The 26,955-nt window shown below is 50.6% G+C and overlaps 2 protein-coding genes across 9 annotated transcripts; one reads left to right on the top strand and one right to left on the bottom strand.

Moving 5' to 3' along the window:
• Positions 1-90: 90 nt before the first annotated feature.
• On the top strand, positions 91-26,955 carry LOC102924901 (claudin-13-like). Of its 8 annotated transcripts, none has more exons than XM_076561068.1 (4): positions 96-114; positions 20,241-20,340; positions 21,788-21,890; positions 25,737-26,955. In XM_076561068.1, exon 4 carries the CDS (start codon positions 25,946-25,948, stop codon positions 26,528-26,530), a length of 585 nt encoding a protein of 194 aa, XP_076417183.1. In that variant the 5' UTR covers positions 96-114; positions 20,241-20,340; positions 21,788-21,890; positions 25,737-25,945; the 3' UTR covers positions 26,531-26,955. The 8 variants fall into 8 exon arrangements, 7 of the variants coding, with proteins under 7 accessions (XP_076417187.1, XP_076417184.1, XP_076417183.1 ...); XR_013047804.1 differs by lacking the exon at positions 96-114 and adding an exon at positions 19,887-20,155; XM_076561070.1 differs by lacking the exon at positions 96-114 and adding an exon at positions 20,516-20,732 and having other exon boundaries at positions 20,245-20,340.
• On the bottom strand, positions 1,395-9,486 carry Mettl27 (methyltransferase like 27). Its single transcript, XM_076561066.1, has 6 exons — positions 9,346-9,486; positions 8,944-9,070; positions 8,299-8,427; positions 7,555-7,690; positions 5,768-5,860; positions 1,395-2,258 (listed from the first exon to the last, which is right to left on the bottom strand). Exons 1-6 carry the CDS (start codon positions 9,465-9,467, stop codon positions 1,984-1,986), a joined length of 882 nt encoding a protein of 293 aa, XP_076417181.1. The 5' UTR covers positions 9,468-9,486; the 3' UTR covers positions 1,395-1,983.

The raw sequence follows: 26,955 nt of genomic DNA, 5'->3' as shown, positions 1-26,955 counted from the left end.
GCAGTCACGTGTTTGGGTTTACAACCAATGAGAAGGCAGAACAAAATACTATAAATAGACGAACAGACAGGAAATAGGTCTCTTTCGGGAAGCTGGGACACCGCAGGCAGAAGGGTGAGATTTTAGCTCTGAGCTCTGACCTCTCGGCTTTCTCTTTTACATTGTTTCTGTGTTTCTTATTTAATAAGACAGTTGGTTACATCAATACTCTATAGCCCGGTTGGCCTTTAACTCGTGATCCTCTTACACCTGCTACCCAAGAGCTGCAAACACACAGGTGATGTCTGGTTAAACCAACACCTTGATATTTACCTATTTCTTAATTTGTGCATGCATGTGAGTGTGTGTGTGTGTGTGTGTGTGTGTGTGTGTGTGTAAAGCTTGAGTACCTGTGTGAGTGCTACAGTAAATATGTAGAGGGCAGAGGACAACTTGTAGGGGTCATTTCTCTTCATTCGTCACGTAGGTCCTGGGGATCCAGCTCAGGCCATCAGGCTTGGTGGCAAGTGTGGCTTTACCCACTGAGCCACCTTGCTGGTCCTAATTCAGTAGCTTTTGCAAACTCATTGCTTCAAGGCCTGCCACACTGCTGGGGATGGAAGGGAACTGGCTTGTGTGACAGTAGACAGTGGTCTCCGTTCCTTTTCTGTATCTGGTACGTGCATAGACAGCTCTTACACCCGAGTGTGGGGGTGCGCCCGCACATGCGCAGGCCCGTGGAGGCTAGAAGCAAGGTGTTAGGTGTCTTCCTCTCTCTCAGTCTCTGTTGTCAGCCTTATTACTTTGAGGCAGGACCCCTCAATGAGGTGAAAGTTGACCGTTTTGGGTCCACTCATTTTCTTACCCCAGGGGTGGTGATACATGCAGGTAGCCCATAACTCATGATCCCCCCCGCCCCCCAAGACAGGATTTCTCTGTGTAGTTTTTGGTGCCTGTCCTGGATCTCGCTCTGTAGACCAGGCTGGCCTTGAACTCACAGAGATCTGCCTGGCTCTGCCTCGAGAGTACTGGGATTAAAGGCGTGCGCCGCCGCCGCCGCCGCCGCCGCCGCCGCCGCCACCACCACCACCCAGCGTAACTCATGCTCTTTATGTGGATGCTGAGGATGTCGGTTCAGTTTCTCATGCTTTGCAGAGCAAACACTCTCACCCACGGGGCTTGCTCCAGCCCCGTGTCCCTGAATTCTGGGTCCAAAGAAACTAGAGGGGTCTCTTCAGTCCTCTGGGATTTACCTAGCAAAGCATTCCCAAGGGGCAGGTTTGGGAAGAGGTGTGGCTCTCCTTCCTCCTAAGGGATCGTTGGCCGCCAGTCCATGAGGGTGGAGGGAGCAGAAGAGGGGGTAACAGGGTTCGGACAGTTGCGGATACATCAGAGCTAGCCCTCTGGGATATGACTTCAGTGAAATAACTCAACTTTAATCCAGGGTACAGGAAATAAATGGGAATGGGTTAAGTGGCATGCTCCTGTCATATAGCTGAATTAGTGGAAACAGGGCCCTATCAAAACGGCATTAACCTCATTATCATGTGGGATTCCGGGAAACAGTGTTTGCGGGGACCTATGTCAAGGGTCATCCTTGAGATAAATCAGGCATCCGGGCCTAGAGATATCCTCCAGATAAGGTTAGGTAGGGAGCAGGAAGCCCCTGCTGGTGGGGGTGGGTCCTTCATTTTGCCAAGCTTGGAGAAAGCTGCCAGGCCATTCATTGGCAGAATGCAACCTCCAACCAGCAGGACCTCCCAACAAGATGGACCCTTTTTTTTTTTTTTCAAGACAGGGTTTCTCTGTGTAGCTTTGGAGCCTGTCCTGGAACTCACTCTGTAGCCGAGGCTGGCCTCGAACTCGAAGAGATCCTCCTGGCTCTCCCTCCCGAGTGCTGAGATTAAAGGCATGAGCCACCACAGCCGGGCAGATGGACCCATTTTTACGGGGCAGAGCAGAGAAGGCCAAGAAGACGGGCCCGGCTAGGACCACACATAGGGATCAGTGGTCAACTGGGGCCTGGACGCTGGGCCTCCCTCCCTCCCCCTGGGCTCTCTCCTGCTTTCGGTAAAGGTAGATGATGCCAGAGATGAAGCCGTCGCTGGCACCCAGCCCTGTCTCCTGTTCTGAGGTCGCCAGTTCCCAGCGCTCCACAGGCTGGGCCACCAGACGTTCCCACTCTCCAGCCTGCTCCAGGGAGTCCAAGGTTGCTTCCAGCGCCTTCTTGTAGGGAAGGTTGGATGGGTTGCTCCTGGTAGTTAGACATACAAGTCCACCTGGGGAGGGGTGGGGGAGCTGGATGAATATAAGGGAGTCTCTGCTCAAGACTTCAGTTCCAGGCCAGCTTCCCACCTCCAGGGTTTGGGACTTAAAGTTGATTCTCCCTGCAATCCCCTTCAGTTTTGTCACCTGATGGTTTCCCATGGCCCTCATTTAAAAAAAAAAAATCCCCCCCCCAGGCGCTGCAGATGAAATCATGGGCCTCAAACATGCTCAAAAAGATATTACAGCTGAACCACGCCTTCAGCCCCTCACCGGGGGATTCTAGGCACCAGCTCTACCACTGAGCCACACCCCAGCCCCTCACTGGGGGATTCTAGGCAGGGGCTCTACCACTGTGCTCGTCCATTGAACAAAGTCCCCTAACTGTTCTATCTATCTATCTATCTATCTATCTATCTATCTATCTATCTATCTATCTATCTATCTACTTATTCGTTTTTCAAGACAAGGTTTCTCTGTGTAGCCCTGGCTCTGTCCTTGAACTTGCTCCATAGACCAGGCTGGCATCAAACTCTGAGATTCCCCCTGCCTCTGCCTCCCGAGTGCTGGGACTAAAGGTGTGCGCCCCCTCTGCCCAGCTCTAGTTCTTTAATGTTTGCTGTTGAGACAGGATCTTGCTACGTTGCCCAGGCTGTCTTAGGAACTGTGTAGCACCGGCAGGCCTGGACTTTGAGATTCTGCTGCCTCAGTATCCTTAGTCGTTGAGATGACCGGTACTGGGTCAGGTTCCTATGCAAGCCCCTAATGCCCAAGTGTCCTGTCCTTGGTAGGGTCAGGGAGTTCCATGCTGGCTGCTAACCCAGCTCCATTAAAGACAAGCTTGGGTCTAAGGGGACAGCAGGAAGACACATGAGCTCCGGTCCTTGGGCAAGACCCTTCATTTCTTTGTATCTAAGTATTTTGCAGGCATTGGGGGGGGGTATGATAATTTTGTTTCATGGGACAGAGTACATGTGTGTGCATGCACATGGCGACTCAGGTCTATCATTCCAGCATTTAGCAGCCTCAGGCAGGAAGAACAAAACAAAATAAAAAAAAATTAGAGGGCTTATTTAATTTTTTTTATGTTTATGGGTGTTTTGCCTACATATATGTCTATGTGCCACATGTGTATAGTGCCCATAGAGGCCAGAAAATGGCATTGGGTCTCCTGGAACTGGAGCTACAGAAGGTTGTGAGCCACCGTGTGGGCGCTGGGAATCAAACCCGGGGCCTCTTAAACACTGAGCCATCTCTCTAGTCCCAAGAAAGCTTGGAATTTGAATCTGGGCTACACAGTGATTTCTGGGCTGGCCTGGGCTCTAGCATGACCTTGTAATCACCCTGGGAGGACTGGAGGGGTGCTGAAGAGAAGCTTGTGCCCTCCCTTCGGTTTTAATTGGTCTGATGGAGATGGGTGGCTGGGCTCAATTTGTTGGGGCTGTTGGGATCCAGGCTTTCAGAACCTCACTTTCTTGGTGTGATGACCCAAAAACTTTGTTATTTTTATTTTATGTGCATGAGTGTTTGCCTACATGTATGTATGTATGTGGACCATATGCATGTCTGGTGTAGTGGGCAACCAGATAGGTTATTGGATTCCCTAGAACTATTATACACAGTTGTAAGCTGTCATGAGGGTGCTGGGAATAGAACCTGGGTCCTCTGCAAGAGCAGCCAGTGATTGTAACCCTGAGCCATCTCTCCATCCCAACACAGAACTTTTTTTTTTTCTTCTTGAGACAGGGTTTCTCTGCGTAGCTTTATGCCTTTCCTGGATCTCGCTCTGTAGACCAGGCTGGCCTCCAGCTCACAGAGATCCACCTGCCTCTGCCTCCCGAGTGCTGGGATTAAAGGTGTGTGCCACCACCACCCAGCTCCAACACAGAACTTTAATTCCAGCATTCAGGAGGCAGAGAGAGGTAGGTAAATCTCTATGGGGTGGAGACCAACCAGGGCTACATAGTGAGACCTTGTCTGAAAAAAAAAAAAAAAAAAAAAAAAAGCCCTGGCTGGAGGGACGAGGGACTTCGTCCGAGCAGCTGCAGTGTGTCCAGTATGGCTGGTTTCTGGCGGATGGGTTGAGGAAGGCTGGGGCGCTGCTGGGGGTGGGGGTGGGGGGCTCAGGCTGGAGCAGGAGAGCCTGTTTTGGTTAGGTTCATGCAACAGGCATTTCCGGTGCTTCCCAGCCCAACCCATGCCACCACGAATGACCCTGCAGATGTCCTGGCTTTTCTTGGCCTCTCTGAAACACCTGCCTAGACATGCCTAGGTTTAGCTCCAGGAGTGGGGCTTGGGAGAGGAAGTATGATTATCTCACAGCTTCCTCATTCTGACCTCAGGTCAGGCCAGGTAGACCCTCTCTTCTGGATCTTTCTAATCTCTTCCCTTGTGACTTCTTCCAGGCAACTCCTTACCCCACCTTCTCCGAATGTCCTGCCCCAACCCTTGAAAATGCAACTTCGTTCTGAGAGTGCTAAGCCCTCTCTGCCTTCTCTGGGATCCCCCAGTGAGGGCTGGGGTGTGTGTGGCTCAGTGGTAGAGCACCTGCCTAGAATTCCCCAGTGAGGGGCTGGAGTGTGGCTCAGTGGGAGAGCCCCTGCCTAGAATCCCCCAGTGAGGGGCTGGGGTGTGGCTCAGTGGTAGAGCCCCTGCCTAGAATCCCCCAGTGAGGGGCTGGGGTGTGGCTCAGTGGTAGAGCACCTGCCTAGAATCCCCCAGTGAGGGGCTGGGGTGTGGCTCAGTGGTAGAGCACCTGCCTAGAATCCCCCAGTGAGGGGCTGGGGTGTGGCTCAGTGGTAGAGCACCTGCCTAGAATCCCCCAGTGAGGGGCTGGGGTGTGGCTCAGTGGGAGAGCACCTGTGTAGAAAGAATCCCTCAGGGGGGCTAGGAGCATGGTTTGGCCATAGAGTTTCTTCCTAGAATGGCCTAGTGACGGATTATGGGGCATGAAGCCCACTGGAAGCCCTAAATTCCCTCTCTTGCACCATAAGAAAGGCCCAGCATACTCCACCCCTCAGTGTGTGAACTGGTCTAAGCTGTACCATTGTCATGTCGCATGAGTAGACCTGGACCTGTGCCAGGAAAGGAAGACTATGGAGCAAGGGCAATCCCCCAAATCAGTAAAGGGCACTGGCAGAGGGAGCTGAACTGATTTCTACTGTAGACCAGGGCTGAAGCAAAGGCCGAGGGGACAGGTGGGTACCCAACTGTCATTGTCAGATGGGGAAGGGATCCCAGGGACCACACCATTTGGTTCAGAAAGGAAACAAAGGCCAGAAGGGTGGCGCTCTGTCTAGCTGCCCAGTGGATAGCAGGTGAGCTGGTGGTTACCTGTCTGCCCTTATCCTGTGCCTGCCTCTGTTGGTGGCAGCCAGGGTGGAGCACAGACTGGCAGGTGGTGAACTGGGAAGCTGTGTGGGGGTGGGTACCCCTATGCACTGTCCTACCCTTCCTCAGCCTGAGTGAGTCCAGGGTCTGGGGTCTGCGCCTCAGGGGAGGGGTTGTCTGGGGTGTGACTCACCTGGCTTGGTGACTCTTAGGAGCTCAGGAATGGCACTGCAGGGCACCTGTCCCTCACTGAGGGCCCCCACCATGATCACAGCGTCAAAGGTCCCTGCGTGGGGAGCGGGGTGGAGAGGCGTGGTGATTACTATTGATCGTCAACTTAACGGGATCTGGGAGACAAATCTCCGGGCTTGTCTGTGAGGGAGTTTCTAGATACAGCCAATTCAGGAGGTTAGACCTGCCCTAAGGGTGAACGGCGCCATCCCATGGCTGGGGTCTTGGACAGAAGAACACGGAGTACTCTAGCTGAGCACCAGTGTTCACCTCTCTGCTTCCTGACTTCAGCGGCCTCATGTGACTTCCACACCAGGATGTGGGGAACCAAAATGAAACCCTTCTTCCCTTAATTTGCTTTAAAATAAAATCACTTTATTTTGAATCAATTTAAATTTAATCTTACGTGTATGGATGTTTTGCCTGAATGTATGTTTGTGCCTTGCCTGCATGTAGCACCCACAGAGGTCAGAAGAGGGTATCAGACATGTCCCCTAGAACTGAAGTTACAGACAGTTGTGAGCCGCTGTGTGGGTGATGGGAATCGAACCCAGGTCCTCTGCAAAATCATCAAGTGTTCTTAATTGTTGCGCTGTCTCCAGCTCACTTTGTTTTTATTTTTTAATATGTATGCCTGTAATGCCCTTTGAATCCAGAAGAGGGCACTGGATCCCTTGGAGTTGGAATTGGACCATTGTGAATTCGCTTGACGTGGGGTGGGTGCTGGGAACAGAACCTGGGTTCTCCACAAGAGCAGTATGAGATTTTAACTGCTGAGCCATCTCCCCAGCCCAGTTACCTTTTTTTTTTTTTTTTAAAGATTTTTTTCAATTATTTTTTTTTTGGTTGTGAGCCTAGGCTTTAACAGCGGCTGACTCATCTCTCCAGCCCAATTTTTATTATTTTAAATTATGTGTATGCATGCGTGTCTCTGTGTGGGTATATGCACACCAGTGCAGGTGCTCACAGAGACCAGAGGCTGCGTATCTCCCTGGGGTTGGAGTTATAGGAAACTGTAAATCATCTGGTATGGGTGCTGGGATCCAAACTCAGGTTCTCTGCAAGAGCAGAGGGTGATTTTCACCACGGAACCATCTCTTCTCTCAAAAATTTCATGTCTTTTTGTTGTTCTGTTTTGTTTCTCCGTGTAGCTTTGGAGCCTGCCCTGGAACTCGCTCTGGAGACCAGGCTGGCCTCGAACTCACAGAGATCCGCCTGCCTCTGCCTCTCGAGTTCTGGGATTAAAGGCGTGTGCCACCGCAGCCCGCCACTCCTGCTACTTTCATGTCTTGTTTTGCTTGTGACCCACTGAGTTTAACTGGGGGTGGCCTGCATGAGCTTGGTGTGTGTGTGTGTGTGTGTGTGTGTGTGTGTGTGTGTGTGTGTGTGGTGGGTGTAACTGGAGCATGGGCAACTTTACCAGTGGCTACACCACTGAAAAAAATGACTGTCTCACCCCCAGCAACTGCCTGTAGCTCCTAGGGATGGGTGGGACCTTATGATTCAATTGCTTCTGTCTGGTATTTTTGTCCCAGCAAGAAGAAAAGTAACTAATAGACGATGTCATGTATGCACTGGGTATAGGAGGACCTCAGGCACCTGTAGGATCTGGCCTTGTATGTGAGATGGGGTGACGTTAGACTCTGGATTGGAGGGGAGGGATCCCATGGGACTGCAGGTGAAGATGGAGGCCGGACAGAGGGGATAATCTTGGTTTTGTGGGTGACAGTGGATCGGAGCAGGAAGTACCTTCAGGGTTGGGCAGCGGCTCCTGGCCCAGGGTGCAGAGGCTGAGGCGGTGGTACAGGCCACGTGCCTGGGCCTGCTTCAGCATTTCTGGGCTTCCATCCACCCCCTGCACCTGGAGGAAGCCCCGAGCCTGCAGCTGGGAGAGAGGCTGGCATCAGTCATGGCTCATCGCCTGCCACTGCTCAGCTGGGTCCTTGTACGTTGTGACCAACGAGCCAGAGACAGAGGATGGGTTCTTGGTCAAGGAGTGGCAGGAGATGTGAGCAGGAGGGAGCTAGGTGTGGTGGCTCAGGCTTGCCATCCCAGCTCTTCTGGAGGCTGAGGCCAAAGAATCCTGAGTTCAAGGCCAGCCTGGGCAACTTAGTGAGACCCTCTCTCAAAATAAAAAGCAAACTAAAGGGCCCGGGTGTGGCTCATTGGTAGAGGGCTCATCAACAACCACCCAGTGAGGGGCTGGGGTATGGCTCAGGGATAGAGCACCTGCCTAGAATCCCCCAGTGAGGGGCTGGGGTGTGGCTCAGTGGTAGAGCACCTGCCTAGAATCCCCCAGTGAGGGGCTGGGGCATGGTTTAGTGATAGAGTACATGCTTAGAATCTCTCAGTGAGGGGCTGGGGGTATGTGTGGTAGATCACCTGCCTACAGTTCACTAGCCAGGGGCTGAAGGTTGATTCAGCAGTAGCATGTTGGAGGCCCTGGGTGCTGAAGAGAAGGCAGGAGGACATCATCATATCAGAAGGTCTTACCTCCACACCCACCAGGCCAGTGCCGCAGGCCACATCCAGGATCAAGGCACCATGGGGTGGGCCGCGAAAGGCTCGACTGAGACAATCCACAGCAAGGCCAGGGGCTCGGTACTTCAAAGCAGCCACGTCCTAGGGGCAGAGCACTTAGTCTAACACCCTCGTGGTCGGAGGACTCGCTTTGTCGGGTGCCTACGTGCCTCCCTGCCGGTTTGAGCCGATGTGTGTTGGACTTTGGGTCCTTCTGGGACCCCAGTAACAGAAGACCCCGGCTTGAAGTGTCTTTTACTGTCAAGGAATCCCATATCAGTGGGATTCAAGCTGCTAGAAACTGGCTACCGGCTATGGCAGTTCTTAGCTTATCTGTCTATATTGAGTGATGTCTCAATAGCGCCTCCTGCAGGCAGTCTGGGTTGTAGTATTAAGATGGGTCATTCTTGGCTCAAATGTGGGACGTCCAATCCAGAGTCAGAGGGGGTTCCTTAGGGGCCTGTAGTAGAGCAGGTCGCTAAGGAGCACGTCTAGAAGGTTCTTTCCCAGGTCTCTTTTCAGTTCCCAGCTTCCCCGGGATGCACGGGTACTATTCTCGCTTTGCACATAAAAAACACAATCTGGGCCACAAAAATCAAGAACCCTCCGTGTTTTCACCTGGTCGTACTCCGGAGCCCAGTCGTCATAGACGCGGAGCTTGCAGGCTAGGTCGGTGATACCGTGGGAGGCCCCGATCCGGGCCAGTACTTGGGGTAGCTTCTCAGTCTCCTCCCGACTCATCCTCCTGTGGGGACAAGACCCACCCCGTGATGAGGTCCACCACAGTCTCCCGTCCTCCCTCACCCGGCGGAGGAGGATGTTAGCAGAGCTCCAACGCCTTCCCACGTCACATACAGGACCCTGAGCGGGACACGGCGGGAGCGCACTTGCACACCACGGGACTGTTTGCAGTGGGAGGGTTGATAGATGGGGTGCTCCCGCGCAGGGAATGAGGACTGCACCTCAGCCTGTCACCCCCGGGCTGGATTGGTCTGTGTGTGTATGTGGGGTCTTGCTCACCGCAGGGGTCTCCAAGGAGCTGAAAGCTCAGAACTCACCGCGCGGATTCTCCCTTTCCGGGGCAGACGGGCGGTGGAACTGGACGAGGGGCGGGGCGGAGAGTCTGGCCCCGCCTCCAGCATCCGACGATTGGGTTTCCGTGGGAGAAAACAGCCAATCAAAGGAAAAGGATGACAGCCGCCCCCTACTATGAGCCAATGAGCGTAAGGCTCTAGTCCTCCTTGCTTGGGAAGTTCTCAAACTCTCCCAGGCAGAGTTGTTTCGGGTCTGGTCTGCTCCGATCCGGTCCGGTCTGGTGGTTTGTTTTGGTTTGGTTGTTTGGTTTTTCCACAAATAAATAACCTTTTTAGAGACAAAGTCTCGCAAGGTATCCCTGGATGACTTGGAATTCCTTCTGTAGACGAGGCTGACTTGGAACTCACAGAGAACCTCCTGCATCTTCCTCCCAGGCACTGGGAGTACCCGGGCCGCCGCTCCCGGATACAGTGTTTTTTAAAAAATAAAGTATTTATTTATTTGGGGATTGTGCGTGGCGGGTCTCATCTCTCCTTCCACCGCGTAGGTTCCGGGGATGGGATTGTCAGGCTTGGGTGCCTTTACCTGCTGAGTCATCTCACCGGGCCCAGTTTTTAATTTTTTTTTTTTTTTAATGGTTTCATGCAGCTCAAGTTGGTTTTAAACTTTCTATGTAGCCGAGGATGGCCCTGAACCTCACATCCTCCTGCCCCCTACCTTCCAAAGGCTGAGATGACAGGTGCCTGATTTATGTAGTTTTGGGCAATGAACTCGGGGCTTAGTGTATGCTACACAAGCACGTTTTCAACTGAGCTGTAGCCCCAGTCTTTGAAAGTATTTTATTTCAATTAATTAACTTAAATTATTTTTATTTTTTTAGGAAGTATTTCACTGTTCATCAGAGGTGACGTAGCCACGCACGGGTGTTGAGAATGACAAATTGTTTAGCACATGGGAAAAACAGAATTTTAACTTAAAAATTTTTTGGTGTTTTTTTGTTTTTTTTTTTGTTTTTTTTGAGACGGGGTTTCTCTGTGTAACAGCTCTGGCTGTCTTGGAACTCTCTATATAGACCAGGCTGGCCTTAAACTCACAGAGATCCATCTGCCTCTGCCTTCCAAGTGCTGGGATTAAAGGTGAACACCACCATGGCCAGCAGTATTTATAATTTAAATATCTGTCTTGGTACTGGCTATCTTACTGGACAGAACAGTTTTAACCAGGAACCTAGGCCTGTAGCTTAGGTGGTATTAGTTCCACAGGCACACAGCTCTGGGTTCAATCCCCCCAGCAACACATAAAACTGGGTGTAGTGAAGCCGGGCAGTGGTGACGCACGCCTTTAATCCCTGCACTTGGGAGGCAAAGGCAGGTGGGTCTCTGAGAGTTTGAGGCCAGCCTGGGCTACAAAGTGAGATCCAGGACAGGCACCAAAGCTACACAGAGAAACCCTGTCTTGGGGAAAAAAAAACAAAAACACAAAACCAAAACCAAAGCAAACCAAAACAAAAAATCTGGGTGTGGTGATGCACTTGAGAGGTGGGGGCAGAGGAATCAGAAATTCAAGGTCATTCCCTGTCCATGAATTTCTGCTCAAACTCAGGTTGCTTCAGGCGAGGCCATTCTAAGCAGGAAACCAAGGAGTGAGGCAGGTGTGGTTGGAAGAGGATGTGGATAATTCTAGAATGTTAAATTTGAGGTTTCTGTGATATTTGCATCAAAGAGTCCAATGTGGTGAGGAGGTCATTTTGTTTTGTTCTGTTTTTGAGACAAGGTCTTACTCTGTGGTCCAGGCTGGCCCGGGTCTCCAAATCCTCCTGCCTCAACCACCCGAGTGCTGGGATTGCTGGTGTCAGATACCAACCCAGAGCTGAGCTCAGAAGGGAAGCCAAGCTGGGGACACATTGAGGGTCCAGAGTGTACGACGAGGTGGCCGCTGGCTGTGCTGAGAAGGAAGAGGGAGTGAGTCAGGACCCCGGTGAGGACCTCCAGCACTTCATGGGACATTAGAAAAGGGGGCTGTGTGAGTTTTGGATGTCGCTCAGTTGGTAAAGTGCTTGCCTAGCACCCGTGAAAGCCTGGGTTCTATCCCCAGCACAGCATCAACCAAATGTGCCAGTGCACACCTGTGACCCCGGCACTCAGGAGGCAGAGGCAGAAGGATCAGGAGTTCTACAGTAGCCAGGTGATGGTATCACACACCTCAAATCCCAGCACTCCGGAGGCAGAGGCAGAAGGATCAGAAGTCCCATGTTATCCTGAGCTACACAACAAGTTTGAGGATAGCCTCTGCTACCTGAGGCTATGTCTGGAAAATAAAGAGGCAGGGGAAACTGGGGTGAGGTAGAAAACAAAGCCAGGGAGGATGGACACACACACACACACACACACACACACACACACACACACACACACACACACACACACAGAGTCTTAGAGAAGTCCAGAGGCAAGCCTGGTCTTACGTTGCCAAAGAGGGAACAGAATGAGAACTATTGAGGGCCGCGGAGATGGCTCAGCGGATAAAGACGCTTGCTGCCAAGCCTCACCTCACCTCATCCCTGGCATCCTGGGGGGAAAGGAGAGAACTGGTTCCTGCTGGTTTTCCTCGGCCTTACACATGTGCTCTATGGCATACACCCTGCCCCCCCATAATAAACATAACAAAAAATAATGCTGCAAAAGTGGGAATTAAGACCTGAGCAAGGATTTGGAGTTTTGGATGACTCCCTTCATGTAAATGAGGCCATGTGAACAGAAATCGGATGTCCACTGAGCAGATCTGGACCATGAACATCTGCATGACCTTTCTTGGAGAGGCCGCCAAAACTCCCAAGATAGTGTGGTCACTGGATGAAGGGGCTTGGATTCCCAAATGTGTGTGTGAGGCAGGGCCCTTACACCCACCTGCAATTTTCTAGAATAAGACACAGACTGACATTGTGGGATGCTACTGAGATCCTGGGACGGGTCTAATGAGAATGGTCACATGCACCACACACCGAAGCTAGGATTGTCGTTCTTATCTTTTGGTAGTGTTGGCGATGGAACCTGTAGGTTCATCCATGCTAGGCAAGTACTCTTCTCTGAGAGACATCCTAGTCCTACACAGGATATTTCCCGTGCTTTTGGTAACGGACGTGACACTACAATGGGAAACCCCAGATTTCAATGTTTTCTTGGAACTTCCCAGAAACAAGCCACACCCACACTGAATCCTCTACAAGGTTGATTGACAGGTTAGAAAGTCAATGTTTTAGGTGAGTTGGAATGCTGCAGGTCCAGAGTCTTAAATAGCCATTTATTGTCTACCTCTGTGTGCGACCTAGCATCCTTGTGACTCTCACATGAAGCCGCTAGGAACGTGTAAACGGACCCCTACCTTCTACCAACCCAAAGCAAGAATGTCCCGAGAGGCCTGCCTCGGAGATCTCCTTGTTTTGCTTCAAGTTAACTACCTGGTGTGCCCACAAATGTATTTAAAAAAAAAAAAAATCAAACTACAGAGCCAGACTATGGTGGCACATGCCTTTAATCCTAGCACTCGGGAAGCAGATTTCCAGGCCAGTCTGGTCTACAGAGTGAGTTCTAGGACAGCCAGGGCTACACAGAGAAACTCTGTTTTGGAAAAAAAAAATACATTATCTCTTCATTTATGCATTTACTGTGTGTGTGTGTGTGTGTGTGTGTGTGTGTGTGTGTGCGCGCGTGTGCGTGCAGATGCCATGCGTGTGTGTGGACAGCGGAGGAATCAGGTCTCTCTCCATCATGTGTGTCGCAGGGATTGAAGTCAGGTTGTCAGTGTGGCAGGAAGAACCCTTACCTGCTGAGCCTGCTGAAATAGCTCGAGCCAACGTATTTGGAAGGTGTTTTGACTTATGGCTTCCTTTGTTTTGTTATGACAAAAGCTTCATAACAATCTGTGTTCCTGGAACATGCTCCCCCATTTTTGGCTCCAGAAAAAAAAAAAAAAAGGTATCTTGATCCCATTTAAGGTGGTCTGTTTTTTAGGTTAAAACTAAGTTAATTTAATGTGCATTGGTATTTTCTCTGCATTCATTTCTATGTGAGTGTGTTGGATCTTCTGGAACTAGAGTTACAGACAGTTTTGAAATGCCATCTGCTGGGAATTGAACCCAGGTCCTCTGGAAGGGCAGTCAGTGCTCTTAACTGCTGAGCCATCTCTCCAGCTCCCAGTTAAAAACACTGGAAAAAAAAAAAAAAAAAAAAAGAATCTGAGCTTAATGTGGTAGTGCATATTTGTTTGCTTTTTTTTTTTTTTTGCTTTTTTTTTGCTTTTTTTTTTTCTTGAGACAGGGTTTCTCTGTGTAGCCTTGACTGTCCTGGAACTTGCTCTGTAGATCAGGCTGGCCTGGAACACACAGAGATCCACCTGCCTCTGCCTCCCAAGTGCTGGGATTAAAGGCATGCGCCACCACCACCTGGCTCAGCACACCCGATTCTACAGCGTGGGATGCTGATGTCCGAATCTTCGTCAGCATCTTCCATAGCGTGGGATGCTGATATCTTTTCATGACTAAGGAGAACGTGGTGCAAAGATAGTTACAGGGCCAGCGAGACAGATGGCATGTGAAGGCATCCCAGGGTAATCTGGTGATGATCAAACCCCAACCGAGGACTGGCAAGGGGGGTCAGTCTGTAGAATGCTTGCCTAGCATGCATGAAGCCCCATTTCCACCCCTAGCATTGTGTCAACTAGTGTGGCAATGCTTGCCTGGAATCCCAGGACCTGAAGTGGAAGCAGGAGGATCAGTTCAAGGTTATCCTCAGCTACAGAGTTGTGTCTGGGACCAGCCTGGGCTATATAAGACTATGTCTCAAAAAGAAAACAAAAGGGCACTAGAAAAAGAAAGAAGGGGGCTGGAGAGATGGTTCAGAGGTTAAGGGCGCAGTCTGCTCTTCCAGAGGTCCTGAGTTCAATTCCCAGCAACCACGTGGTGACTCACAACCATCTGGAATGAGATCTGGTGCTCTCTTCTGGCCGGCCGTTGTACATGCAGGCAGAACACTATACATAATAAATAAATAAAATCTTAAAAGAAAGAAAAATTAAAAAAAAAATAATTCCAGGGAGATGGCTTAATAGGTAAATGTGCTATCTGCCAAGCCTGCTGAACTTGAGTTCAATTCTTGGGACTCACATCATGGAAAGGGAGATCCACTTCCTGAAGTTGTCCCCTGACCCCTACACGTAACCCAAATAATAAACAAACAAACAAACAAATTAATTAATTAAGACTCACTTTATTTTTAAGTGTGTACGCGCATGCGTGCATGTGTGCTGAAATGTACATGTGCATGCAGTACCCTCACAGGCCAGAAGAGGGAGACTGGTGTGTCCTGGAGCTGGAGTCACCTGAAGTGGGTGGCTGGTCCTCTGCAAGAGCAGTGTGTGCTCTTAGCCACTGAGCATCTCTCCAGCCCTTAAAGGTTTAGAAGAACAAGAGGAGGAGGAGGAAAGGAAGAAGAAGAGGGAGGAAGAGGGAGAAAGGGAGGGAGGGACGGAGGGAGGGAGGGAGGGAGAGAGAGAGAGAGAGAGAGAGAGAGAGAGAGAGAGAACAGCCACACAGATAACACCGATGAGGGAATCCGTAGTCGCATGGAGAGCAAGGTCACAAAGGAAATTCGCTGTGATGCTGTGATGCCCAGGACTTCATCCTCAGATTCTCCTCCGAGGTGCTCCATGTTTTCTTTCTATTGAAGCCCACAATGGTGGGGAATGAGGGTGTGTTAACCCTTGTCTGAAGTCCTGAACCTGGCTGGGATGTTCCAACTCCAACTTTTCATCCCATGTGTGAGCATCTGGAGACCTCTGGAGCATTCCTTACTGGTCATTCCTGGTCTGAGTTCACTGTGAGAAAGAGGTCTACCTACTTGCCTTCCTGCTTTCCTCTCCCACAGCACCCCCCCCCCCTTCTTGAGACAGTGTCTTACTCAGCCCAGGGTGGCCTTACGCTATGTATCTGAGGATGACTTTAAATTCTGGATCCCCTGGCTTCACCTCCTGAATGCTGGCACTACAGGGTTGAGCCGCCACAGCTACCTCTGCAGTGTCGGAGATAAGGTCAGAGCTTTAGGTCCACGCTAGGGAAGTGCTCTACGGACTGAACCATATCCCCAGGCCCAAGAACGGTCTCTTGATACCGGATGCTGACTCTTGTCCAAGGACCTTAGAATGTCTTTGTTGGCTTGGACTCAGAAATACAGAGGACAGTTGGGATGGTGGTGGCCAGCAAGAGAAATGAAACTCCTGCCCCTGTCCTGTCCCCTACCTGAGTTAGACACCCAGTCTGCCTGCCGACGGCCCTGGCAGGAAGGAAGACAGGGTTTCTCTGTGTAGCCCTGGCTGTTCTGGAACTTGCTCTGCAGAAGCAAGGAACTTGCTCTCCCACTTTAATATTATTGAACCTTTTTTCCTATTCAATACCACTGTTTGTTTTGGGTTTCATTAATTTCATTTTTGGCTTTATTTATTTCCTGCAGACCAGGCTGGCCTCGAACTCACAGAGACCCACCTGCCTGTCAGGAAGGGAGGTCTGTGGGCACATTTGTTGGCTTGCGCATTTCGCTGTCTGGAGACCCTCCCTGGTGGCAGCATCAGCTCAGACTGGCTTTGTGTTGCTCGGCAACAGCTGTGCCATGGCTTCTCAGTGGTTGATGGTGGTGGGCATCTTTCTGGTTATGAAAGGCTGGCTACGTGCCTTAGTGAGCTGTGTTCTGTCCAACAGGCAGGTGATAGACATTTCCAGCCATGATATCAGAGCATCAACCATCTGGAAGGGCCCGTGAAAGTCCTCTGTGGCACAAGATAGTCATTAGATTCAGTGTAAGGCGTATGACTCCCTGCTGGGTCCTCCTGAGTCCTGGCAGATGCCTCCGGTCCTCACGGTCATGTGTATCATCACAGCTGGGCCGGCTTTGCATCTGCGCATGGTTGGGAGCAAGTGCTTGAAGTGTGTGGTGAAGGAGAGCATCAAGTCAAGATCAGAATGGGGTAGGGCATTGCACATGCTGGTTGGCCTGTTAATGATGGGTGTGTGTTTCCTGGGTAACCCACGAACGACATCATGCAAGAATTCTCCGAAGAGCTGATACCTTCCTCGAAGAAGGGAGAGACGGGTACCTCGCTCTCCATTGGCTGGGCCAGCTCTGGATTGCTGCCCCTAGGAGGACCCCTGCTCTTCTGCAACTGCCCACTTTTCCTCACTGACAATCACCACTCAGCCCGGGCACTACGCCACCAGCTCCAGCATCGTCTGTAACAGTGGTTCTCAACCTCCCTGACACCGCGACCCTTTAATACGATGCCTCATGGTGCGATGACCCTCAACCATAAAATTAATTTCATAACTGTCATTTTGCTACTGTTATAAATGGTAACGTAAATTTTTTTGGAGACAGAGGTTTGGCAAAGGGGTCGTGATCCAAAGATTGAAAACCACTGATCTATATACCACTATGTAAGTGAGGTACCATCTGTCTTTTTGGGGTCTGTTTGTTCTTGGACTGACCTCAGCACATCCTGTGGCCCTCAGGAAAGTCCTGCCAGGGTCACCGACAATTGGGAGATTGGACAAGCAAGGACTGAGCTTGGCTGGCGGCTGGCAGCCCTGGGGCATTTTCTGACTCATTTTGACACCTTCCTAAGGCTTTCTGCTGTTGCTGTCCTAGAGAGTGGCTGTCCCAGAAAACCATCCTGTTATTGATCACTGTGGGACCAGGAAGCTCAATCCCCAAGGGTGAAGTGTGGTTTGGATGCTCGACTACCCTGGGAACGTGTAAGTCTTGACGAGCTGCAGTCCGTGGCTCTTCTTCCCATCAGGCTCCCCTCGAAATAAATACATGTCTCACAAAATTGCTCGCGGACTGCTATGCTCGGCTGGGAAGTTCCACCAGTCCTTGTGCAGGGAAGTTGTGAGCTGTGAGTGTGGTATGGAGAGGGGAGAGATGCCCGTGGAAGGGCAGGATGGGCGGCCTGTTCCCGTGTGGCTGGGTGAATCCCAGCGACGCAAGTGTGTTGGGGGAACGCTGCAAAGGGCCGCTTGGCCAAATGGGCGGAGTCTTCATTAGAGAAGACCCGGATATGGAGCCGAGGCGCAGATGCGCCCTCTCTTGGACTGTGGAGGGGCTTGCCGAAGCCACGGAGAAAGTGCGGCTTGGTGACCTTCCCCACCGCCCATCAGGAACTAGCAGCGGGAGTAGCGGATTGCTGTGCCCCTGGGAACAGCGAGATAGCGGCCGCGCAGCCGGACTCTTCTTTCTGACCTGTAATTATTGTGCACGGGTTTTGTCTGTCAGTAAAGGGAAAGCATTTCCCCAAGTTCTCCTGGTTACAGGTGTCTCTGTTACTTTTCTCTCTGCTGTGGCAGGCTACTCGACAAAGCAATTTGAGGAAGGAAGGGATTATTCTGGCTCATACTTGCAGGGCACAGTCCATCGTGGCGGGGAAGGCATGTTGGCAGGAGGGCCAGGCGGCGGGTCGCATGGCATCCTCAGGAGGGAGGCAGAGAGAGATGCATGCTGGTGCTCAGCTCACTTTCTCCTTTTTATTGAGTCTGGAACCCCCGCCCAAGCACCCTCAGGGTGGGTCTTCCCACCTCAGTTAATATAGAAACTCCCTCACAGACGTGTCCAGAGGTTTGTTCCCATAGTGGTTCCAAATTCTATCAAGTTGACAAGATTACCCATCACCTCTGTGTAGCACTGTAGGTAACCTGGCTCTTCCTGAGGATACCCACCATCAGTCCCTGTGTGGGGGTGGAGAGGGAAGATAGTCCTTTCCTATGCCATGGCCTCAGATCCTCCTTGAAACCAGTACCTGGTGATGGACCTGGTTGGGATGAAGGATGCCATGCTATTTGGCTCTGCAGGATGCTGATCCCACGGAGGAGATGGGTTGCAGTGCATTCCTGCTGAGCTCCTGGCCTGGTTCCAGAGAGCAGCACCTACCCCTAATCCTTCCTTTGTTTAACCACACCTTTTGTTTCTCTTACCTTTTGTTTCTCTTATCGCCCTGTGTGAATCTTGTCTGAGAGTCGAGGTTCAAAGGCCTTTGTAAAAAAGGCCTATGTAAAACTTGTTTCAGGAAACCGGGAAGACAAGACCGTGGTACCTGATAAATCAAGTAATTCGCACTTGGCATTTGGTCTCTGGGAGCTCCTTTTAGGTTGCTTTGAAGGTCTGAAAAGTAACTGGCTAAACTGTAATAGAGAATAAATAAAAATGCCCCGGGGGAAGGGAAGGGGCTTCAGTCCTTTGAGGTTGGATCCCCCTGCAGGCGAGAAAGGCCAGATTCATTCTTAAGATGCCTCTGAGTCTTCTTTCCATGGATCCACGTGAACCCACACACGCGTGCGGCAACACACAGACACAATGGGGTGTGTTCTGTCTTCATCAAACCCTGACCCAGTGAGAGCCATCAAAAAGTATTCAGCATGGAGATGAATATTGGGTAGGGAAGGGGAGGGGGCTTTCTCAGAGGGAAGCCGCAGAAGGAAGAAGGATCAGTGCTGGTCTTACAGTATCTGTCATGTGGGAAGGGAGGGGTCTTCCAGGCTGGGCAGAGTTAAGACCAGTTAAAGAGTCATCAGCTTGGCCCAGGAGAGCTCTTTCCTCTTGGGAAGGTGGTGAGCATGACCTTGGGGTGTCCTGAATGGAGAAGGAGCTCTTGGCTCAGGCTGAGGTAGTGGTAGTCACCCAGGCCATGCACTTCAGCACATCTGGGCAACTAATGAACCCCACTGAGGTGTTCTGTCCTCCATCCTGAGACAGGAGACTGAGTGCCTGTGACCGCATGAAAATGTGGTTAGTATTTTGGGGAGCTGAACTTTAACGCTTTTTATTTCTTTTTGCCCCCCCCCCCCCCCCCCCCGGCTTCTCTGAAATGAGGACATACTGTATAACCTCAGACTGGCCTGGAACTCAAGCTCTTCCTGTTGCAGACTCTTCAAGATGCTGGGCAGCTGTCAGTCACCGTCCTCTGTTCCAGGGGTCCCTTTGATGGCTGAGTTTTCTTGTGTGTATGTGTGTGCATGTTCATGTATGTGTGTGTAGGGTGTATGTCTGTACATATCAGTGTAGAGGGTAGAGGTCAACCAAGAACGTTTGTCCTCAGGCACCACCCACATGGTCTTTATTTATTTATTTTTTTTGCTGGGTTTCTCTGTGTAGCTTTGGAGCTTATTCTGGAAATTGCTTTGTACACCAGGCTGGCCTCGAACTCACAGAGATCTGCCTGGCTCTGCCTCCGGAGTGCTGGGATTAAAGGCGTGCACTACCACCACCCAGCCACATGGTTTTTTGATATGAATGTTCTCCCTGACTTGGAACACACCAATCTAGGTAGGCTGTCTGGGATCCTCCGGTCTCTGCCTCCCCAGTGCTGGGATTACAAGCATGCACAGCCATACCTACCTGTCTTATTTATTTATTTATTTATTTATTTACTTATGTATGTATGTATGTATGTATTTATTTATTTATTTACTGGATTTCTGTGAATTGAACTTGGGTTCCTATGCTTAGACGCCAAGTGCTCTTTTTTTTGGCGCCATGCTGTCTAAGGTCACTGGAGAGAGCAGGCTGACCAGGTGGAGCGGTCTGAGCAGAACTGTAGCCTTGAAGGTAGCTGCCAATGAGAGTCTGCACCAAGACGGGGAGAGGGACCAGGAGGGGCTCAGGATCCACTGTGAGGACCTCAGGAACTTCATACTAGGTCAGGACTCTGCTGAGACCTGCCCCAGGCAATCACAGTGAAGCCACTCTCTGCCTTCCCGGTTTGTTTATCCCTGGATTGGGCCCAGGCTGACTTGTGATTACTCTGCAGCTGTGCCCTTTGGACTGAAACATTACCCCTTGCAGGCTCCGTCAGCTTTCAGGACTCAAGAGGCTGCTGTGGAGGTCATGCGAACACTGAACTGTTGCTGGCCTACAGGAAAGAAGATTCTTTGGTGGAGTATCTGTAAGCTGGGCAGGGGACCCCAGGGATGTGTCCTTTGTGAATGCTACCCATACCCATGCTGGCGTTGGTTTTGGGTGGTGGAGTCACCAAAATTACCCATACTCTAGTAAATGACTTGGGTGTGGATAGAATCCCTTTTTTGGTCTAGAGTTGCTCTCTCTATTTGGTGTTACAGGAACACAGCAGACCTCAGGATGCTAGCACCAGGGCCGAAGGCTGTTGGGGGATGGGCAAAGAGGGACTGAGCCAGCCAGTGCCAGCTGGGCCCAGCCTGACTTCTTCTCAGGCGTATTTCTTGGCACCAGGCTCAGTTCTGGAGCTGCTGGTGTCCTGCTGCTCTGGCACCTAGCAAGCAGAAGATAAGCCTGGGTCTTGATAACCACCCACTCGGGGTTGGTAGTCCCTGGGGTACCACGTGGGTCAACACATGGGAGATTCTAGCCTGGCTAGTTCATGCAGTTGTAATATTTGTATATGTGGTTGTGTGTGTTGGTGTGTGTGTGTGTGTGTGTGTGTGTGTGTGTGTGTGTGTTTTGGTGTGTGTGTGTGTGTGTGTGTTGGTGTGTGTATGTGTGTGTGTTGGTGTGTACACACACACACACACACACACACACACACACACACACACGAATGGAGGCCAGATGTCTATGTGCCTTCCCCAACCACTTTTCCACTTGCTTTACCTAAAGTAGAAGGGGCCCTTGATGAGGGTCTCTGAAGCCCCAAATGAACTGAACCCTGACTTCACTGGTATCAGTGAAATCATTCAGATGGGGGCAGGAATGACAGCAGAGTCCACAGAGGAACAAAGGAGGTCACTGGTTGATGGGAGGTTGAAACCACAAAGCGACAGCGATGAGCTGGCCCAGGCCAAGCAGGGAGAGCTGCCCATCTGCATGGAACATAGCCGTGGGTTGGAGAACTGGAGGAAGACATTGTGCTACCTAGCATAAGGCCACTATCAGACCTGCCATGGAGAAACTGATGTCCTCTTGTTCCCTGAGAACCATGGCTCAGAGCCAGCTGGTGGCAGGACGGACGAGACAGTGGGGATTTGGCCCTGGAGTGGCAGCGTTCCAATGACAAAACCTCTCTCGCTTTTTTTTTTCTCCTTCTTGTCCTGGATCTCGCTCTGTAGACCAGGCTGACCTCAAACTCACAGAGATCCGCCTGCCTCTGCCTCCCGAGTGCTGGGATGAAATGCTCCCACCAGCACCGCCTGGCCAAGATGGACTTTCAATGGGTCCAGAGAGAGCCATTTCCTGAGAGGCTCAGTGGCTCAGAGTGAAAGATGTCCCTGCTGCCAGCTCTCTCTGCACAGTCAAGATGTTTGAGCCACAGCAGTTGACATTCGGATCTGGTGATAGAGACCGAGGTTTTAGGAGGTTCTGAAAGAGGATTGGGTGCTGAATAGACCTGCCTTGCATAGTCTTTTTTTCCCCCCCAGATCACATTTGGTGTGGAAAGTGTTGCTGGCTGTGAGGAAACCAGATTTTAGAGAGCAGCGTCCACACTCCATACAGGAATCTATTCTACGTAATGGGTATGAGGTGAGTATGTGGGGAACACCGTCGGCTTCCACTGTAAATGAAAGAATGGTGTATGGTCGGCTTCAAGGAGGGAAAATGTTCAGGTCCAATGGGGGAAAATCCAGACCATTCATTGTGGTCTGGGGGTCAGTGATGCCATCAGGGACCCAGCCACGTCACTGTTCCTCTCTGTCACCTTCTGCTCCCAAGTCTTGGTGCCTAGTCCGTTGACTCATCATGTTGGGACACTTCTCTAGAGGACAAAGAGAGAGCTCTGGGCTTGGTGGTGTACGCCTGAGAATCATCATTGTGGAGGTTAAGGCAGAGGATCGCGAGTTCAAAGCTGACCTGTGCCATGTCACAAGAGTGTGCAATATACACAGAAGGTGGCAGTAGGGAGGACAGAGAACATGGCAGTGTGAATCTAGTCCTACCTGCCAATCACCTTCTCCTTTAACCCACTGGACGGAGAATGGTCACTGGTCTAGGTCTGGGCATTTGATGGCCGAGAGCTATCAAGGGAAGCTGGGGACCAAGCAGGTTGTTATTGCCACCTTGTCCCCAGGTGGACCAATCAATTAGGAGTAGACATGCACTTTCTTTCTAAATTATCATTCTATATACTATATAATTGTATAAATGTGTACTATTCAATGTGGATGTGCTAATGGGCACCCATATGGAGGGAAGAAAGGAGATACTTTCTATGATAAGGACTCTTTTGCTCTGGATTGGGGCCTTCAGAGGACTCTGCTGTCCTGGGCTCAGAATACAGAGACTCTTGGTTGGGGGTGTAGCTTGGTAGACCTGAGGTCCATCTGAGAACCCTGGTAAACATGCAGCACATTCAAGCATGTGATGGTAAATCTAGTGCCAAAGAGGAAGAGACAGATGGAGCCACAGGGCTTCCTGGCCAGGAGGTCTGCACAGTTGATGAGCCCTGGTCATTTGAGAAACCTTGTCTTAAAGGATGTAGATGGCATCCTAAGGATGATGCCACAGGGAGGAGTCCTAGGGTCTCCACATGTACACCACATCTAGGCATGCACACACAGGACAGCACACAGACACAGATACACACACATAGAGACACACACACACACAGATATATAAACTTTTTACATAACGGAGTACAGGCTGGTTGTGAGGCCACATGATCTGAAGCTCCACCCTGTGCCCCACCCCCTGTCATAGACTCAGACTCCCCCAGTCTCTATCACCAGATGCCTCTGTCAACTGCTGTCCTCACACTGCTGCTGGGGACATCTGCTTCTACAAAGGTAGTTGTTGTTGGTGTGGACTGAGTCTCTGTCTGCTTTTGTGTCTGTCTGTGTCCAGGGAAAGGCTTTCTCTGAACGGACACTTGCTCTGTCCATCATCAGTCCTTGGGATCCTGCAGCTCAGCCCAGATCTCCACTGTCTCCCTTTCCTAACTGCAGAGACTCTGGGCCATGGCTCTCAAGGCACTGTAATGGGTCTGCATTTCTGTGACCAAATTGAACTGACTGGTGACCTTTTGGAGCTATGTGCTACCCATGTGAGGGTGACAATATTTCATGAATGATAGGGCTAGAATCTAATGTTAGGTGGGGTCTATGGCAAATGTACCAGGTTCACAGGGCCCACAGGTGTCTCAGGTCCTCATGGTCCTCTGTATAATGGAATAGGTTTGCTGTTGTGTATGTTTGAGGTTGAGTGCCATCATGGCTGCCAAAGGACAGAGGTGATGTCATGATTGTGAGGAGGGTGGGTGCTTTGATCCTGGTGCTGGCCTGTAGCCAATGGAGTCCATGTGCTTGAGAACACACAACTTCGTCTATGGATGCTCCAATGCACTCTTGGGCTCCATGCAGAAAGCAAAGTAGGATGTTTTGCTCTACCCAGGCTGGGCAGCTCTATGCTGCTGATGCTTGGAGGAGCCCTGCCCTTGTGGAAGGCCCCATCTGAGAATGAATTGTTCAGTCCCAGCAACAGCCCTGGCTTCCTCCACTAAGCAGGAGATCAGGAAGTAGGCCTCTGTCTACAAGTTGTCTCTGTTTATCTTTGAACTCAGCTCAGACCATGTTCTAGTGTGACTGAGTGTTCTTTCTTTCTCTCTTCTTTCCTTTCTCTTTCCCTCTCTCCCTCTCTCTTCTTCTCCCCTACCCTCTCTGACAGTGTTACTCTGTCCTATCTGGTCCATAACTCAATTGTATCCAAGCTGGCCTGGACCTCACAGAGATAGACTCCCTCTGCCTCCCAAGTGCTGGAACTAAAGGTGTTTGCACCATCATGCCAGACAGTTTGCCTTCTCTGTCTGTCATAAAACACTGACACAAAACAACCTGGACAAAGAAAAACTTTATTTGCCTCCCAAGATGCAGTCTGTTGTCGCTGGGATGTCATGGGGCAGGAGCACGAGGCAGGCAGTCACATCACATCCACAGGCAGGAAGCAGAGGGAGGTGATGCCGGGGCTCACAGTCACTTTCTACTTTCCATTCAGTTGGGACCCCAAACCATAGAACGGTGCTGCCCACGGGGTGAGGATTCTCACCACAGTATCCCAGTCTAGGAATTCTCTCAGATATTCCCAGAGGTTTGTATCCATGGGGATTCTACATCCTGATAAGTTGACAAGATGGAACCTCACATCAGATATAGCAGTGCATGGGACCACAGGAGGTCCCTGTTTGGTGTGCAGCTGACCAATGTGCCTTTTTTGCATTGTGTCCTCAGATCCCCAGAACTCAGTACCCTAGGATGGCTTAGGGAATTAGGAGGGTTGTCACCTGACTTCATAGAACACTGGTCAGCTAATTGGTGAACTGGAGGCCATTTATGTACCTCATCTCAAAGGTGGTAGACAGAGTTCCTGAAGATGACAACATTGATTGTCCTCTGGTGTCTACATTCTTGTGCCCACCTGTGCATGAACACACACAGAAACATGTACCCACACACACTGATATGCACACACACATTAAAAAGAGTACAGAGATCTGATCCCATGAGGCCTGTGCACAGAAACCTCTCGCTCTTTCCCACCCTTTACCAAACCTCATACAAGCTTAATCTCTTCCAAGGCCCCATGTTGGGGGCCAATGTCAGGGTGTACCATGTAGTTTGGGTAGGTGGAAGAAGGAAGACATTCCAAGATAGAATTTTAAGGCCTATGTGGCAGTAGAAAGGTTCTGCCTCTTCTGATGGATTGAACCCTGAACAGCCATATAAAGGCATATTTATTGAAAGTTGTATAAAGTATTACCTCATACCAAGGCCCCTGTTCTGACTTAACATGTCTTACCTAAGGAGACTGTCAGGGACAAGGACAGAATCTCTAGTTAGTGGAAAAATACAGACCCCCATAAGACAGGAAACTAGATCATCTTACAATCAGGTTGCCTAGCAACAGGACATTGAGTCAGAGCCCTTGACCCTCTCACCCTGTAAACATCCTATACAAACATCCTGTTAGCTTGCCCCACCTTATGCAGATGACCGCTTCTTGTTCCCCCCACCCTGCAGGAACTATATAAACCCTCCTGGAGAAAAATAAAGTTGCACCTTGATCAGAATCTAGACTTGGTGTATTTCCTTGTATCTCCTGTCCCTACATTCCCTCATTAGGGTGGTCGAGCACCAGTTGTAGCCCTGCAGGCGGGGCAGGAGAGTATCCCATGTCTCCATGACTCTAGTCTTGTATTATGTATTGTGTACAATACCCAATAAAACAAGAGCCTCAGGTGTGCCTGAGGCATCTTGTTTCCAAAGTCATGGGATGGCTGCAAAGCACCTTTAACTAAACAATCACTGCTTTCCACAATGATTCTTCAAGGTCAAGTGCTTTTAAAAAATAGCTGTTTATTCTAATTTCTATCCCACACAGTGATTCTGCTAAGTTCCTACAACACCCAGGGCCCTGTGATAACTGCTGAAATCCTACCTGCTGCCTGTGTGTCTGACTGTGTAGAGACCTGATTCTCAGGACAGCTTGCTATTGACACGTTGAAAATCCATCCTCAGCCCATTGAATCTTGCAGCTGAGAGTCAGATCTCCACTGTCTTCTGTGTGCTGTGTCCATCGGAGAGAGAATCATGGGTCGAAGAGTTCTGGAAGCAGCCAGCTTCTCTCTGGTCTTGCTAGGCTGGCTAGTGGCCATTATCAGCTGTGGCCTGCCCTTGTGGATTGTGACGAAAGTTTCTGAAGAGAACAGCATTTGGGAGGGCCTGTGGAACATCTGTGATGCGGAAATACACCAGAACGTGATCTGCATGCCCTACAACTCAAACCTGGTCATGTCACAGGAGCTGCAGGGGTCTCGCGTTCTAGTGGTCATCTGCATCATCATCATCTCAATGGGTTTGCTGCTGTACATGATCAGAAATAAGCTCATCAAAGATGAGTCAAATATGAACAATGAAGGCAAGATCAAGATGGCGGCAAGTGGATTGTTCGTGGGGGCTGGTCTGCTGCTGCTGGTGTCTGTGTCCTGGGTAACACACAATGTCATCATTGACATGAACAACTCTACATATGACCCCCAGTGGAAACCAAAGATGGGAGCCTCACTCTACCTGGGCTGGCTCAGCTCCCTGCTGCTTCTGCTGGGAGGGGCCCTACTGGGAGGGGCCCTGCTGTGGTGCCAGGCCCCACTAACCATGAGCAGCCTGTCCCAGTGAGGGACCTGACAATACCCAGCTCACTCTTTCCGAGTGCTCCCAGGAAGGGCCCTCTTCTGAGAACAACCATGTATCAGTTGGCCCAATCTGTGTTTTGGATTTCTCAATCTGTAGACAGCTCAGACCACCTTGTGACTGTTTATTATTCTGTAGATGTTTCCTTCTGACTGAAATACCTCTGGCCTGATGGAAGAAGGAGAACTAGGAAGCTCAAAGCCTCCAGTGCCCTCCTCAGCCTCAGGGAACTGCTGCTGGGGATACAAGGGAAGAGAAAACTCCTCCATGGACCTGGCTGCAAACTGGCCCAGGGGACCTCCTGGATGCAGCTGTCATGAATCAGCACAATGTTGTGGTGCCTTTCCTGTGAATGCAGCTGATGAGTCACCCATAAACATGGGACCCCAATAAAGTCACTGGTCCTCTAA

This window comes from Peromyscus maniculatus, chromosome 23, assembly GCF_049852395.1.
Source record: "Peromyscus maniculatus bairdii isolate BWxNUB_F1_BW_parent chromosome 23, HU_Pman_BW_mat_3.1, whole genome shotgun sequence".
Taxonomy (NCBI): Eukaryota; Metazoa; Chordata; class Mammalia; order Rodentia; family Cricetidae; genus Peromyscus; species Peromyscus maniculatus.
Note: the sequence above shows the minus strand (reverse complement) of the source record. Positions and strands in the feature narration are given on the sequence as shown.

Bases quoted from the DNA above. Each gene is read 5' to 3' on its own strand.
- Mettl27 (XM_076561066.1), bottom strand. From the start codon at position 9,467: ATGCTGGAGGCGGGGCCAGACTCTCCGCCCCGCCCCTCGTCCAGTTCC. The intron at 9,071-9,345 runs GTGAGCAAGACC...TTGTCCCCACAG, and splicing joins GCTCCTTGGAGACCCCTGCG to GAGGATGAGTCGGGAGGAGA. The intron at 5,861-7,554 runs GTACTTCCTGCT...CTCCCCACGCAG, and splicing joins GCCGCTGCCCAACCCTGAAG to GGACCTTTGACGCTGTGATC.
- LOC102924901 (XM_076561072.1), top strand. From the start codon at position 25,946: ATGGGTCGAAGAGTTCTGGAAGCAGCCAGCTTCTCTCTGGTCTTGCTA.